The sequence below is a fragment of the Amphiprion ocellaris genome, chromosome 8 (assembly GCF_022539595.1).
Source record: "Amphiprion ocellaris isolate individual 3 ecotype Okinawa chromosome 8, ASM2253959v1, whole genome shotgun sequence".
Classification (NCBI taxonomy): Eukaryota; Metazoa; Chordata; class Actinopteri; family Pomacentridae; genus Amphiprion; species Amphiprion ocellaris.
This window is the reverse complement of record NC_072773.1, coordinates 34,225,584-34,242,901: the sequence shown is the minus strand read 5'-3', so window position 1 is coordinate 34,242,901 and position 17,318 is coordinate 34,225,584. Positions and strand designations below refer to the sequence as shown.

The 17,318-nt window shown below is 40.2% G+C and overlaps 1 protein-coding gene across 3 annotated transcripts in view; it reads left to right on the top strand.

Annotated features, from left to right (window-relative positions):
* The window catches only part of pex14 (peroxisomal biogenesis factor 14), a 72,051-nt gene that overhangs the window by 11,113 nt on the left and 43,620 nt on the right, over nucleotides 1–17,318 (top strand). For all 3 annotated transcript variants that reach the window (XR_008602510.1, XM_055012804.1, XM_023277291.3), the window contains exons 3-4: nucleotides 9,241–9,325; nucleotides 15,353–15,478. Coding sequence is in view for 2 of the 3 variants with exons in the window: in XM_055012804.1 (XP_054868779.1) it covers nucleotides 9,241–9,325; nucleotides 15,353–15,478 (211 nt within the window). In the remaining variant the exon portion in view is untranslated. The remainder of the gene's footprint in view (nucleotides 1–9,240; nucleotides 9,326–15,352; nucleotides 15,479–17,318) is intronic.

Below are 17,318 nucleotides of genomic sequence, written 5' to 3'. Positions count from 1 at the left end.
AACTACATCATTCTCACCTGCAGCTGTAGGAGCTTTTTTTCTGAATGAAAGGAACACATGAATCATTTCTGACAAGTTGCTGTCTTGGCAAGTTGTTTTTCCGGCTACTGTGATGTCTTTCTAATATATAATTCTTTGCCAGAAAGTCACTGTTTGGGCTTGTTTTTCAGAATAGCTCTGAAAGGCCAGAAAGTCCCACTGTAAAGAACCTCAGGGGGGGGTTTGGCCTCTTTCATTTAAATTAGACCCTCGTCATGCATCTTTAAACTTGAGCTACACTTCTCTTGACACTGATTATAGCTGGATGTCTATGCCTTCATCCATAGTCCACTACAGTCAGCATGCAGAAATCCACGCCAAGCCCTCTTTGTGTCTGCATGCACTCTTCAGCAGAAAGAGGACTTTTTCAGAGCTATCATTAAGGCAGGGCACAAGTGTTGATCAGCAGAGAAGCAGAGGTGGGCACAGTAAAAAAGCAACTGTAGCCACTGGCACAACTGACAATTAGCCAACACCTGGACTGGCTCCCCTCCCTAGCATGTGCGTCAAGACTGTCGACTTCTTGTTAATGCAGTGATTAACAGGAAGATTGCATTTGTTTTCCCGTGCAGCTCTCCTGGCAGCAGTACTTTGCTTTCTCTTTGATTAAAATAGTAGATGGATGGATGCAATGCATGTCATGAACTTCAAAAGGAAGGGTGAGAAAGAGAAATGGAATAAATAGGAGAGAGGCTGAGGCGTTTCTGTCCTCTCCAGATTGTGTTTACTGTGGACTTTGGGATTTTAAGGGAGCTATTGGTGGCCTGCAATCCTGTGGAAGGAGGCAGCCAGCACTTACAGTTGCCAACAGACTTCGGTTGTCCCCAAATATGATCAGATTTTTAGAAGTTTTGTTTTTTATTTTATTAACTGCCACTACATGATTTACTTCCTGTCTGTCGCTCCTACCATTTATAGTCCAAAAGTGCGTGGAAAGTGGTTTTAGGTATCATGGGGATGAGAAAAGGGGAAGTGAAGGGGCTTCGTCAAACAGCCTGTACTTTTGAACCACAGAGAGTGGCATTGTCATGTGTTTTCTGTGTCAAGGTCGACAGAAAATGTCAGAACAGGTGTGCGTCTGCTGCTGAGCTGCTTGCCAACTCAGCCCCTTTGCTGTAACACGCCACCCCGTGTGACATTATAGTGGTTCACTGTGGGTTGTCTCCTCTCCTCATTCTTTTGGAGGAGCCTGGTAAAACATGTATTTTCCCTTGTCACCATGTGACTCGATGTCGAGGTAAGACGGGTATTGACGCCTAAATTTTGACCACTACCTCAGATTGTCACGTAGTCACAAAAAGTATGGGTGATGTGCAGCAGTGGCGTGCAACATTCCTTTCTGACTTCTTTTTCTCATACAGTTACTCTTCTTTCTGTGTATTCATCTCTGCCATTTTAGGAGGCCCAAATTGTCATGTAGATTATTTTTCTTTGGGTTAAATGTCGGTCATGACCTTAAGAAGAACAATGAGTGCCTCTGGATCAAACCTGTTTAAAAAAACTCAACAATTAGATATCTAAAGAAAGCACATAATTGAACTAACATTATTCGTGCTTTGAGCCAGCTGGATGGAGTTCTAATTGAGTGGGTGTCATATATAGTGACTTACAGTCTACAATAGCAAACCATGCAGCAAAACCTGAAAAATCTGTCAGAACTTCTCAGAGGAGGTGGCTCATGTTTAGGTGGGGCATGTATAAACCAAATGTTACACAAGCTTTTGTCGCTTTGAAACATTTTATAGCCAATGAATTCTCCAGTGTGTAGATTAACTGGTTTGCAGAGGTTGAAAAGAAGAATTATTATACAATTGGAGGAGCGGCCTTGTTTGTATTCTCTGACATCTGGTTAAATACGAAAAAAGACAAGTGCTGCCTCTGACCCTCATAATTGTTGTTTTTTTCCTGATGTTGTCAGTGTCACACTCTTTTTATGCTTATCCCGCTGTCAGCGTTAGTGCTAGTTGGACGCCTCCAGAAAAAGAGAGAAATTGCCAACATTTTTCTTTGTCACTTAGTGTGATCAGGAACAGACTCTGCTTGCTCTCTTTCTCCAAAACCAAATGAAGGCCTACAGCCTTAAGTTTCCTCCCTCGTTTGGTGATTTCAGTCTGACTTGTCTGCCACTGTAGATGTGTGGCCCATTGTCTTGGCAAGTGTGTCTAAATGTTTCTGACAGGTCTCTGTGAAAGACAGGCCGCAGGGGTAAACTGCTAGGCTTTCCTCCCCCTCCTCGACTCCATTCGCACCACTTCTGGCCAGTAGATGGCGATGTTCATCTTCTCTGACTCTGCTCCCGCCTCGATGCATCTCCCTTTACGCCATCCTTCCCCTCTCCGTCTCTCTGTGGCACTCGCTGAGGAAAGAGGGGTCTCACCCTGTGTGGAGGGTCATGCCACCAATTCCTGGCCCCCTTTGAAGACCATGAAATTGCTGATCCAAGACACATGATTAGTGCATTCAGCCTATTGACTGGAGAGGGGTTGACACACGATTACAATGTCACTGGAATGTCACAATCTGTCTAGTTGTCTTTGTGAGCATACACTCATCTGGTGGCATGGTGTACCCAAGAAGGAATAATTTGATCAATAAAAGGACACCTCTCTCTCTATTGTCACTGGCCTCCCTATTCTACTTTTATTAGTCAATTTGGCAGGCTGGCAAGTCTGCACACAAAACTGATGCCAACTCACTGCATCTTCACCGTGGCTCCCTGCTTTATTTGCCTATCGTAGTGCTTCAGTTCAACTCGCTTTGCTGTGAGTATTGCTGGGTTTGTGTGTGCGTCTGTGGGTGGGTGCTTCCTCAGTGAGAGGAGCAGTTTGGATCAACAGAGGAGGATAGGCTTGTCACTGTAAGTTGGTTGTGACGGAGGCAGCTCTTCTCCTGACACCACAACACAACTTCTGTGGTGTGTCGCTTGGACACAAGCTTCACGTTGTTTGCTGCTGGTGCCGCTTGCATTTTGCCTCAATCAACTAATTGAATGTGAAAGGCCGGCGGGCCTTGATGATATGAAGGACAACACAAAGAGCAGTGGCAGTTTTAAGACTTATTATTACTGGTTATCATAGCCAGTTGCTTCTCCCATTTCTGTCCACAAAAAGAGTGTTTACCTCCTGCTTTAAGTAGATCAATTTGAGACAAAAAAGTCTGTTTGACATGTTTTTTGTTGTTGTTGTTGCAGTGTAGAATGTAATACATACAGTTTGTTTACTGGAAATTCAGTGTATTTGTTTTCTTTTTAAACAGCATTTTTCATAACAAATGTACTTTATAACCACATTTTAGCACCTTTCATTCATCTGAATTGTCAATGTGGGTTCTGTTCTGTTTCCACATTTAAAAGATGCATGAAGCTGGTCGCCATCGCTGACATAACCTCACATTTTAGATGTCATTTGATGTCTCATTTTTCAACAAAACTTTCCATATGTGGAACATTTTTAAACCGCAGTACGGCCACACTTTTTAGAACACTCCACTGATATAGAGCTGCATCTGTGAGCGCGCTCGTGTTTGCAAGCGCTCCTTTCCCCAGACTGAAAAGCACACGGAGCTGCATGTCACAGAATGTCATCACTGACTGCAAAAGAAAAAAAAGAAAGAAGAAAAAGAAAAGCTTCGAATTACAGGAAAGAGGCACTGCATTAAAGAACAAAGGAGATCGATGGCAGTACATTAAATTTTATGCGAATGAAAAAAAAAATCAACTAATTAAAATTGATTACTCCTGCTTTGTAAATGTGTTTCTGAATTAAATTATTGTATGAAAACATTTTGACCAATCGAGGAGCTGAGGAAGTATCCATTACTGGATTGCAGCTGAGAAGGGGCTGGAATGTTTTGTGGTAGCTAAGTAGTTTGTTGTGCTTCGCTGCGACTCCCCTCGTTCACCCCCACTGCTAAAGTGCCATGGGTTAATCTCTGATGACCCTCATCTCTCAGAGCAGCTCCAGACTCATGGTTTGGCCCTTTTACCTGAATTAAAAGGAATGTGTGGGCTATATAAGTATTTTTGCTCAAAGTGGGTGAAAGTGAGGTGTCACTGACAGAGTCGCTCCTCTTCAGTCATCGGGGCTCTCGGGGCTCTCAGGGCCCCACTGGGGATGTCCTTATCTAAACAGTCATCTGTCTCGCTAGTTTAGCAAGGGCAACCCCAGGCAGCAGCACTGACAGTTGCACATTAAGAAATGTCAGACTCGGCTTTATACCGAATCTCTCAAGCTAGTTTTGAATTGGCTCGGTGCCACATGTTTGTCTTCAAGTTTAGATCTCTCTAGAATAAAAGAAATGCATTGCTTTGTTGCTGCCTCATGTTATCTTTAAAACACTTGTTGTTTGCATGAGCCACTGTTTCCACAGGTTTCTTTATCCTGCATATCCAGTTCATAAAAGACGTTGATTTTTTTTTTTAAACTAGTAAAACACCCAATTTGAGCCTGTTTTTTTTTGTCAACATGTAATAAGTTAAATTCAGAATATAAAGGAAGTAATGCAATCACACAGCATCCTCACACATACTCAGCAAGCTGGACCATAAAATACACTTTTGACTGTAATTTTACAGTATTGTAAAAAAAAAAAAAAAAAAAATGCTCTCAAAAGAACAGGGCAACTTTTTTTTTTCTCAAAAGCTGCTTTATTACATGCATTTGTCTTTCTGCTGCACAGTTATTACTCTGTGTTCTCACCGATTTAAAAGTACTTTTGCCCTCAGTTTTTCTCACCGTTAAACTCATTCAACTTTTCCATATTTGCGATGACTGAACTCTGATAGGGAAATGCTGCTGAATGGAAAGTTTGGTCTGTACATGCAGTGGTCTTGAAAAAAGCTTGATTTCCGTCCACCAACGTCCCCACCCCCCGCCTTTACTAAAATTGCATAATGCGCTTTTGATGTCATGATTGTAGCCTTGCCTGTGGCTCTAGCGCTGACACTGATACAGCACTGTATGTTATTTTTAAACCTTTGCACGGCAAATGTCAATGAAGTTTTCCATGACCCTTTTTCGTCTACTGAAATGTTGACTATGACCTTTAAATTTCAAAAGTTAGGATCATTCAATAAAGATTGACCACATTCACATAGTATTATGCACAGAACACCAACTGCATTCACCCTTGTACTTATTGCATTGTTGTATCAGATGTAAAAATAGGTCTCAACTAGTTTCCTAGAAGGAAGAATCGGCGTTTCACACACGATCTTTTATCAGATTTGACTGATGCTGAAGGTTTGGTAATGGCTGTTCATCTGTTTTTCCCATACTGTAACTTCTCTGAAAAGCACTACACAATAATAAAGACAAGAAACAAAAGACAAAAGGTTCTTTTGTACACTCATTGTTAGAATGGTTCTCGTCCTGCAGGGCCCTTGAAGCTCCTGCAGTGTCTGAACAAGTGCGGATGTTAGCTAAATGGTCGGGTCTGCACCTCACTTCCTGATGTCTCTCAGGGTCAATAATTCCCTATAGCTGCTCCCACGAGGCCTTGCTTCCTCCACTAAAGGTCACATTAAGGCGGGAAAGATGTCACAATTAGAAGGGCATTTAAAGCTGCTCTTTTAAAAAGATTAAAAAGCACTGTTGGCCACATCAAGCAGTCAGGCGACTAAAGGAAATACAATAATTGCATTAAAACTTAATTCCTTTCTGGCAGGGCTCTCATATCAGAAAGGTATTGGGTTAAGTCATTTAAGACAGCTGCCCCTGATAGCAAATCATCCATGAAAGCACCAAATTAATATGGAGCTTCATTTTTCGCCGTCTCTCACTTTCTCTTGCTTTTGGTCCTCCAAACGTGTGTTTGGGGGGGAAATTTGAGACTAGCCTAACGCAATTTTTGCTCATGTCTATCAGTCTGTTATTATATCAGGGGCACTTCTCCACAAATGTACAGGCCAGGGCAATTTGGAATGAATTGATTCACACTGAGACCGAATCCTATACTTGCTAATGATTTCCCTTTTAGCCCCTCCATTGCATCCCCCATCCAACTTCTAGGTCCATCATGGCCTCCAAATCTCTTCAGTCAGAATGTGTTCATATTTTTGCGAATGACGAGGAGTAGAAAGTTGATAAGTGCATTGCAATGTAGAAACTAAACTGAGAAGTAAATGTGAAATTTTAATTATGAAAAGTCTTTTTATGCAACGTTTTAGTTTGTGATAATGGGAGATTTTTGATGGAAAATTAAGTTTTGATATATCTTGGTCTGGTAAGACATACACTGTCTTTATCAAACTGTCAATACGTTTATTCAGAAGTGACTCAGAGAGTAGCAAACTGCAGTAAACCTTGAAGAAAATATAGTTGCATTTAAAACAGCATATTTTTAAGCTTTTAGTATTTTAATTTCCGAGTAACTGCTTGATAAATGGTGTTCGGAGTTGGCCTGAATAGTTTAGAATAAAAACACTCTTGAACTCTTTCTCTTTTGAGACAACTTTTTCATTGGTTGTAGATTCAGCTTTTGCCTGCTTCAAAAACTGAAACTAAATTTGAATACAGAAACCAGCCAAAATAAACAAATGCCAGACATGCAATGCATTGCGTTTTTCACACTTCTGCTCACACGTCCTGCCGCTGAATCCCCACAATGCACATCTGCAAAATATCTATAGATCTTATGGTATGTAATAGTTAAGTGCTGTTACTAGTGGAAGCAAAAATATACAACTGGTTACATGGATTCCCTCAGGCGTCTGTCCATGTGGTTCGAACGTAATTGAATTTCAGCCTCATTTCTCACAATTCGAGGTATCACAATTGTAATTTTCTGACAAGTGCAGTGCAAAGTCTTGTCCAATTCAAACTCAATAACATTTCTGTAATCTTGTCCGTTCATCAAGTTTACTCTCTTTAAGTGTGTTGGTTAATGTTATCTCTTCCTATGATTGAGTTTTCACCTCTTTTTCAGCTTTACCTGATGCTTTATTGGTTATCTGGTTTGCAAAGATTATTGCTCTTAACATGGAGCACTTTGGTGCATTAGCAGTCAAAGCTTTACAAGAAGCTTGACAAAAGAGCCTAATTATTGTTGAAACCAAAAATGATTCACAAGTTTTGTGCAAGGAAGGAAATGTACCTGATTTTTATTTCAGTTATTTATGCTGCCACCCCAAATTTGCCTTGTACTGTTATCCATCTTACCCCCCTAAAAGCCCAGTTGTGTGCTACCCAACACTATAACTGAGGTGATCCATAAGTCAATAACAAGACTGAAATCTGTGCAATGTGGTTATAATTGATTGAGATGTCTGGATGGAACTTGCGCAAAGCATCTATGTCATCTGCTAAGAAGTGCACTTTTCCTCTCCCTGAAGATCCACCACTAGAGTTTTAACCAAATGGACATTTGCCTCATTAGTTTGCCGCTGAGCTGGCTGCGGTCCTTACTAACATGTCATACTTATGCCTGTTAACATTGATACAATTTTCTTGTCAATATTGTGCTACTGAAATTTTAAGGGAATGTAAACAAGGACTGCTCATTCAGCAAATTCCTCCTCTATTAGGTCATTACCTCTGACAGGGCCTGCATCACCTTGTTGTTTGCTGGGATAAATATTAGAATATTAGATTTTAGTGTGTTTATCATCTCTGGTTTCTGCCTTTACCACAAGTTGTTTATTTGGCTCACTTACTTGTACAGTGAGAGCTTTGCCAAGAGCAGAATGATTTTGTCTTGTTATCAAAGGGATATTTTCTCTGTGTTTTGACTGTATCTTTTGGCCCAGAACATCAGTTGGGGGTTCACCATGCAAATGGTTTAATCTGGTTGTCGCAATGAAGGTTCCGGGTGACTGACTTTAATAAGCCCTCAGCATATAGAGATCCAGGAAATTCCATACCTCTTGCGTAACCCTTGTGTACATCAAGGTCACGGTTGTGTCCCGCTGAAATGGTAGATTAGTGTCTAAATAAATTGTGGCAGCATCTCATGGGATGAATCTGGCACGTTTTGATAAAAAATTCACTATTGAAATTTTATTACTGCAGAAACACTACAGATGATTTACACTATAATGGACTTCTGCAGCACATCTGTGTTCTTTTATATGTATTCATAGTTAGAAAAGAAAAGCTGAATGCAATATCCTAACCTTCATAAATATGCCTGTGTCATAATTCTCCACTGTACTGTGTGTTTGTCACTGAAATCCAGCTTTTTAAACAGCTTCTCTGCCACTCCTCCCTCTTGGACAAGTTTAAACTGCAATTCTTTTGAATTGGAACAGGTTCATAGTATATGCAATGCATTACCCAAAATGAATTACCACTGGCAGGGCGCTCAATCACTTTGTATCTTTCAACACTAAGAGAAAAGAAGAGTAATCAAAACCTTTCAACCTATTAGAGGGATGACTTTTACAATTGAATCACGGGGACCACAGGTGCGATAATAAGTCATCGAAACCTCCCCTCCAGTGTGTTTCCCCTTTCTCTGTGTTCTTTCATATTTATCTATTTTAGGAGGCGCCACTTCATGGCGCCCACTTCAAATTTATGTTTTAATGCCATTTGAGGAAGATTTTTTTCTCCCTCCAATTCTTGGAAATGCATACTGGGGTGGAAAATTAAGGTGCATCTCGAAGGAAAACATAATAGAATCGATGAACGCAGTGCACTTAAAACTACTGATGTTCTGATGCTATTTAACGTTCTAGTGCATTAACGTTTGAAGTCATTACAACATTCAGGCTGGGTGATTTGATCATGGCAGGTTTTTAACTGGAAGAATTACAGAAGTTTTCAGCCTAGGATTCTCAAGTTATTAGATACAAATGATCACCTCTGCATTAAGTATAGATTTTCTTCCACTGCGCACTTAAGAATGGAAGTTTGTCTTTAAGAGGGTAATAGCAAATTAAGCTCCATACTCCATTTGTCCAGCACTCTTGATGGGCTAATTTTATAACTGCTGATTTGGTCATTCCCCACATTTAGCCGGAAAGTGGTCAGGTGGTCTTTTTCCTCACTGCTGGGTGTGGGAGGTATAAAAGCAATTATCAAATGGAATCCTTTTAAGGATTTTGTGTTTTTTTTTTTTTTTGGTTGGATTTATTATGAATCTTTTTCTTAAGGAAGGTCTAGACTGTTGTTTGTACTGCTTCCTGCACCAGTTTCCTGCTGAACTCATGTGTTCTCATAGTATATAATTATGAGGAATTAAATCACATTTCTCTTTTTCTAGATTACCACAGCTGTAAAATTTCTACAGAACCCAAAAGTACGTCAGAGTCCGTTGGCCACCAGAAAAGCCTTCTTGAAGAAAAAAGGTGAGAGATTTTTTAATTTGTTTGATTCATGCAAGTCTGAAAGCATTTAAAAATATATATATTTGTTGGAAAATACCATTACAGTTACAATTCATATGTGGTTGCCCAGACATACAGATACAGTTTTAGTTTGCTTTTGTTGTTGTTTTTCTGGTGAGATTAGTCCATAAGGGTCAGAGGTTGTGGCCATGGCTCTGTGCCCTGGGGGGTCTAATAGGGGTCGATTTAGCTTCAGACAACATGATTCAGGTCCTGTGAATAAATGACACACCAGTTGGGATGCTCCTTTGGGTTCAGGAAAATTAATATTGACAAACTCCCTCTGCATTTTCAATGGAATTATCAATATTGCCTTCCAGCATTTTAACCCTTTTACTTAATTTAACTGTTATCGTAAATTTGAGGCACGACAGGGAGGGTTTTCTAAGCAGGGAAGCTCGAAACGTTTGCTGGCTCTTCACTTTCTTTGAGATTCATTGAGATATTTCTAACACGTGGCAGAATATTGTTTGTGCAATAAAACTTGCAAAAAGCTTTATTACTCTGAACTCATTTAAGTCAGTTCAATATAATGCGGTGGTGGGACTGTGCAGTGGCATGCCATGTATTTCTTACAGTCAGTATGTTCAGAAAGAGTGTGCAGCTTTGCCTCAGATAGTCTTTTGCGGAGTATTTTTATTTCAATTCGTTGCAAGACAGTTTAGTGCTTCGGGGACTGTAACTCCACAGTGCTGAGGGACTTTGCCTCCAGCATTAGGGTAGCCAAACAGTGAAAAGTGATCCTAAAAGCTCTGTGACTGGGACAGGTAACCTGAAACCAAATCCATGGTTGCCGGCTGCTACTACACACGTCTCATATGGCTCTAATGATTCTTGATATCTTTTGAAATTTCTTTTTGTCTTTTTTGTCTCATTATTGACAACTAAGACAAGCTGCTGTTGGTTATTTTAAATGTATTGAGGCCTTTGCTTACCAAATGATGTCATGCTGCCGCCCCCTGTGTTCTTCTTCCTTTCAGCTTCGCTGCAAACTCCACGGAGCTTCACTATCCAAAATGGTTTGCTCTTACTGCACTTCAAGTCTATGAAATATGTATGACGCTTTAATGCAGATTTATTTTGGAAAATCGGTTCCATTGTAGATCTAAACAAGAACTCTCGATTTGCATGAGGACATTGATCTTAGGGAGAGAGAGAGGGGTGATATGAGCAATGAAACACTAAGCGCAAAGTATGTTAGAGTAGCACTCTGCAGCATTCTTAGGATAACTCCTGACTTATTTTGTGCAGTCACACAGCAGCAAACCTGGAAGTATTTATAATTCATACTTCACCTTCCTTTCATTAGATCAGTTGTGTTTTTTTGATTTCACTTCGCCTCGTGTCACGTTAGTCTGAGCTTAGAGCAATGTTTCTTCATGTTACGAGTAATTGTGTCAGGAAAAGGCTCTTCTTAACTAGAGAATTTAAAAAGTCGAGTTTATAACATTATACAATATCACTGAGAGGACTGAACCTTTGGCCTTCATGATGAGTTAGATAAAATAAGTAAAATATGAAGCATTTTGGTGCTGGTTCATGTCCTCAAAAGTGCATGTAGTCTGAGTTTCTTTATGTTTACAACAGTTCCAGAGTTGTAAAATGCTCATAATTTGAATCAGATTAGTAATTGGATGACCGTGAATGCTTGCTTCCTTCTCGCAGACAGCAACAGGCCGATACTCCGACTTTCCCTGTTTCTGTACCCAGCGTGTATTGTCCTTTCAACATTTTGACACAGAAACTCCATCATCCTCCTCCTCCCACAGCCGCCACAGCAAATGTGTCAGTCTTAATTTCTAATACAGTTTAATGTCATATTTATGTAAATACTTTTGGATTTTACTCTATATTAACAGCCAGAAATGTCAAAGCACACATAAAATGAAACAATACCATCTCCCGGTAGAGTGGAATTTAAATTGGATTCCTCTTGCTGCCAGTACTTATGCTGGACAGCTGATGAAGGGGAAAATAGGGCCCACTTTGATTGCATGTTGCAGAATCTTTACACAATAATCTCAGTCGTGCATATTATTTCCCTGCGCATTTGTGCCCTAATCTGCACTGAAGGATGCCTCTCTGGTTACATCTCCTTTTTTCCAAAGAGATCCTAATAGTGTGGTTTATTTCAATATTCATTGAAAAATATAATTTTCTGTTTTCCTTCAACAGTCAATTTCAGGGTATGAATTGGCAATTATGCAGTCCAATATTCTGAGCTGCCCTTCTTGAGTCCTTGAAGTTGAATAAACTGGCTGAAATATTGAAACTTTGTCACTGTGATGTAATATAAATCAAGATTTAAAACCCAGAGATGTTTTTTCCCCCTTTCTTTCACAGAGGAGTGGGGACATGAATTGCATTTTAAACTGTCATCTAGCAATCTTGAAGCAATTTTGCTTGACTTGTTCCTTGCCAGGATCAAGTAAATTTTATTGTGTTTGAGTGAAATATAATGTGCGACAGTCCCATCTAGTGAATTGTGCCGTCTATGTCTTCTACAATTAACAGATGTAACAACTAAAGCGCATTGGGCCCCATTTTGGCAGCGCCATTTAGCCTAGACAATTAGCAGTTACACACATAATTACCAAAAAATCTATAATTCTCAGGACTAAGTCAACAAGATTTTCCAGCTTTCGGCGTGTCACTTTGACCATAGCCCAAAGTTGACATCACTTAGCCGCTCCTAGACTACCCAACTGAACGCAGTATGTTTGGGAACACATACGTTGTTGGTAAATTCTGCATGTGAAACAGGCACAGTACATCTTCTGTCAGTGACACATAAATGATGGCTTGACTTATTTATTTTTTATGCCGTCCCAGTTGTTATTGAGTTGAATAAATAATGCTAATAGATTTCACCCTGAGTAGAGGGCCAGTGATCGAGGGTCACGGGGAACACAGGTAGGCTTTTGGTGTATTACCATACCTGGTATGAAGGTAAGGGTAAGGTTCATCATCCCAGATATTAATAGGATGCTGTTTGTAAGTGGGGTTATGTGACTCACCTCTCGGACAAAAATGACAATGACCAAGGCCTGCATAGAAGGTAAAGGGATTGATGTGGTTATAAATTACTCCACGGCGCCACCTAGCCTAGGCCTTGCCTACTTTGTCATCAGTACAAGGCAATAAAGCAGGGAAATGAGAACAGAGTCCCCCTTTTTAATACATAAATGAATACTCTATGAGAGTGGTCATTATTTAGGGCATGCCATTTTCAAGCAGTTGAACGGAACAAAATGACATGTAGAATCTCCCTTGCCACTACGGCATGAGAAACAGGTTGAACTTTTTCTTAATAACCCATTGACCTCCATCTATTTATGACCCCTGCCATGCATTTTTTTCTAAATACGATATTCAAAATGTAAGTAATTTTCACTCAAGGGCAACTTCATAATTCAGGCCTTGGAGGACAACGAAAAAGCCATTCGCCTTTTACCACCCAAAATATTTTAGTAAGCAATTTTTATAATTGGCTGTCCGAGCTAGGTCTTGACCCATAAAGTCCAGAAGTGCCAAAATTGGAGAAATAGATTTAATGTAAGAGCCTTGCTGCCTCTTTGCCCTTAAAAAAATGCCCAGAGAATATGAGCCACTGAAAATAGAGCTGTAAATAACCTGACGAGCAATGGGTTTTCCTTTAAATAAATACCGATCAGGTTTATGTTGAAAGACAATAGAAAACGTAGCCCAGATATGCAGTTTACAGTATTTATAGCTGTAATATCGAGGTGCCAGCACCGTAATTTCATGCCCCAATGAGAATGGCAAGGTCAAAGCAAATGCTTTGGCAGAGCATCTGCTAATACGGTGACTCATAAACAGGCACTGCGTGTATCAGGTGCACCAAATAATACAGTATAATGAAATACAGAATAGCTTTCCATTATTGTTCTTTTTTATGGTGTCGTCATTAGGTGTAATTTATGTCTTAAAAAATTCATCTCCCCACAGGTCGATCTGAAATGGGGGTCCAGGGGTCATTCCACAGGTTTTGGAACCCATAATAAATTTCACAATCCCTTTTTTGTCTTTTCCTTTTATATGTAAAACTCACTTTCACCTTGTTCCTTTTTCTTTTGGATCTAAGGGCTCTTTCATTTGCTGTTGTCTTCCCCTCAACAATAAACAGATCAGAGCCTACAATACAACTTAGCAAGCTGTAATTTGACTAGAAAACAGCTTTAGGAATTTCCATGTATTTTATTTTGATGTTTGTCAGAAACCTTTCATTTGCTGCATAAACAACATCAAAGATGAGAGCAGCTATTAAGATGTACATACATTAGTCTCAATTGCAGACTAAATGTAGATACTTCACATTTCAAGGTGAAAGGATTTTTTTGTATTATTTCTCCTGTTATTTGGTGAAACTGAGATCGTTGCACGTCTCACTCAATAGTCTGTCACCATGTAGTCTGCTGTGGTCAGATGAATCAGGAGTCCAGGGACACATTATTGCTTATTTGACAGTGTAGTCTGACTGCACAAACTCAGCACATGGCGCTCACCACTTCCTGGCACTCAGGACCTGCTGTAGACTACAGGCTGGCCAATATTTGCCTTCAATTATTCAACAATTTTCATGGCCATTCCTCAGAGCATTTAAATAGGTGACTGGAGGGACCTTCTCTTGGCATAAGCCATGTGGTAGATTTTCAAAGAATCTGTCTATGCTTTTGGACTACTGAGACACGGATAAATCAAAGTGTGATTTCTGGTTAAGGTTCAACCTGCTATTCTGATTTTACCCACTATCAAGCCACTTAAACGGATGACCAATCGTTTGATTAAAATATTTTTGTTATATCCACCTTAAGAATTTTAAATTACTGTCTCACTCACTTCATATTAGTTACAATCCACATGGGTGTTACTTTGGGCTTGTCTTTTAAAGGCCGCTCTGGAGGTCAGCACCAGAAATATTACGATCCGGCTCTGTGCAGCTACTATTAATGAAAACTTCGAGTCATCTCTCAAAATATTACGTCTTTCCAACTTCTCAATGTCTCTCAAAGGATGGAGTAAGCTTTATCCTGAGCATGTGTAAATTCTCTAAACCATGAGAGAATAGTTCAAATAAAAGACGCTTACGAAAGGGATTTTCTGTCATTAAATAAAAGAAAAATACCCAAGAAACCAATGGTAAACATTAAAGCATTATAATGTAAACTGTGCTTATCTATATCTTAGAGCTGAACTATGTTCCAGTTTTGTTTTTGTGTCTGCAGCTTGCTCCTAATTGTTTTGCTACAAATGGGTTAATGTTGGTTTTTTAATGTAGTTCATCAGAAGTTGTAATCATTTTCCTTTGTTTAGGCAAAGATGCTCATTAAAGACCCACAGCAGTGGCAGCATATGGCGCCTGAAATAAAATCCTTTCTTGCCACAAAAGGAGATGTTCATATTAGATTTTTTTCTCCTCCCCTCTGATTCTCCATCAGGGAGCCCTTTGCAATTTAATCATCACTAAAATCATTAAAAAGATCTGAAGATTAAATTATATTGGCATTTGCAAAATTATGTAATACATTTACATTACAATGAAGAAATTAAAATAATGCATTTTCGCTGTCTGGGGTGTATGAAATCTCCACGTGGGAAATATAACTGGAGAAGTGGACAGACTCTTATTTTCTTTGCCTTTGGTGGCAGTTAATAGGCTAGCAGAGTTTCGAATTTCATTGTGTGAACCTTCCTGCACTATCCTCCGTTGATGGATGTCCCTGAAACAGAAAGTCTCGGTGGAATTTCTGAATTATGAAATGAAAATGCATTTTTAAGAAGAGGGCTGGTAAAATTGAATGAGATTTGACATACTTTCTCTAAATTGTACTTAAAAGATTTGTGGGGAGCTTGGGAAGTATTTAAGTGTACATTATGATAGCCAAGGAGCCATTTGGATTTTCCCATTAACGCGCAGTCGCTGCACATCCTCCCCATGTCTAAAAGGTGTGTGTGTCTCGATTCCAGGACTGACAGATGAAGAGGTAGAGTTGGCCATCCAGCGCTCTGGCAGCACAGAAGAAGTCTTGCCTCTGAGCCCTGTGGGGCCCCCACATCCACTCCATGCCACTCAGCTAGCTCCTGCACCGCTCAGTAAGTACATACATCCTTTTCTCGCCTTTGACACCTGTGCATATGCATTATATTAATATTTATGTGCGCTGTCTCACTTCCCAAAGAGTTTGTAGTTGAGTCTAATTTAAAAGTTAGATCTGCATCCAACGCAGGTTTGCTCTTAGAGATCTTCCTTCTTGCTCTTTTATTAATCTAAACCCACTAAATCGGATTATCTGTAGCTTAACAAACGCCTGAATCTTAGTAAATATCACAGTGATGTATACCATGCAGTATACACCTTGATTGTGAATTCAGACACTGGGAATATGACATTGCACAGCTCAAGCTTATGAAGTGTCTTGCCATCCTGTTTCAAGGGGTTCCACCCTGGCAAGACCCCACACCGCAACCTGTATCTTTATTACCTCAGGAGGTTATGAATGCTGTCCACTGATTTACCAATGCAGAATGAAGTCCGCGTAATGCTTAACCCATATGACAATGATTCCAGATGTATTCCACCCTCATTTATTACCACACTGTCCTTGACTCCCCCGGCATCTCATGTTTTGTAATGAAAGTGATGTTGATGGGATGGCCATGTAGTTAGGGAGACTCACAGCTCTCTGTCCATAGTGGGGGGTTTTATATCAAAACGGCTATAAGAGAGCTGCATAATGAGGTGAGAGCGGGGAGTCTTGTATGGGGGGTCATGCCGAAAAGAGGGGGCTACCTCCCTTTGATGTCCTTCTTATGGGGACGGTGCACAGGGACCCGCATCCATCTCTGTCGAAGTAATGGATACTCTGATCTCTATTTCCACACGGTAGAAGGACAGGAAGGCCTCCACTGAACCCAATAAATTTGAGAGGAGATTGGAAAAACGGGGGATGGAGACCACAGTTCCACGGCTTAAGTGACCAAATAAAAAAAGGAAGATGGCAGAGTGGAAAATGGTATAGAAAAAGGGAGAGACAGAGGAAGAATGGAGGTCCAAAAGGAGGGGGAAAGAGCAAGTGAAGACCCCTGGTGATGCAGTGAGGCTTGTTCAGGGTCAACCACCTATCCCAAGGACTCCCAGGCCTTTCAGATGCATGGTATTCTGGGATAGGTGACAGTCTATCGCAGCTATAATGTTGATGAAGACCCAAATTTATGTGGTTACCATATGGATGTTGGAGAATGATTCAAAATTTTCGATAGGAAAGGTTACAGGTTCATTGCTGAATGCTGCAGCAGCAATGAAACTTGCCCTTGAGTAAGGAGAATAAAATGGCATTCACCTTGAAAATGTACCATATAGTCCAGTATGACTGTGGGTGTCTCATTTTATTTGCATGTAAAATCACACAAGTGCTAAGGCTCAAGATCAATCTGGTTTGCTTACTTCAAGCCAGTAAACATGTACCACACAACCCATTAGGTGAAATCAGACCTGTAATAGAATATCAGTGGTGTGCTTTAGTGGCCTAGCCTCTTAATAATTTCCTTTTCATTTTGGCCCCACTAGAGTAAATAAAAGAAAAAAACTCACATATTTCCTCCAGACCTGTTTGTTGTTTAGTGACATTTTCAGTTGAATGCCTCTCTAAAGTGGGGAATTTCCACCTTGACAGACAGTTGGCCTGCCCAGATGACAGCTTGCACAATGACACACTTTCACATTAGCTGTCACTCAGCACAACAGCCAACTTCGAAACGCACAAGTACACCGTCTCTTACCTTTCTGTTCATTTTAGGTTTATATACAAACACTGTAGTGGGCCCACTCCCAAAAAATAGCAGTGGAAGACAATTGTGTCCTTTATGCAAGAGCAGAATGGGGAGTGTTGTTTGTTGTGTAGACTTAAATATAAAAGTACATTTCTGAAAACAC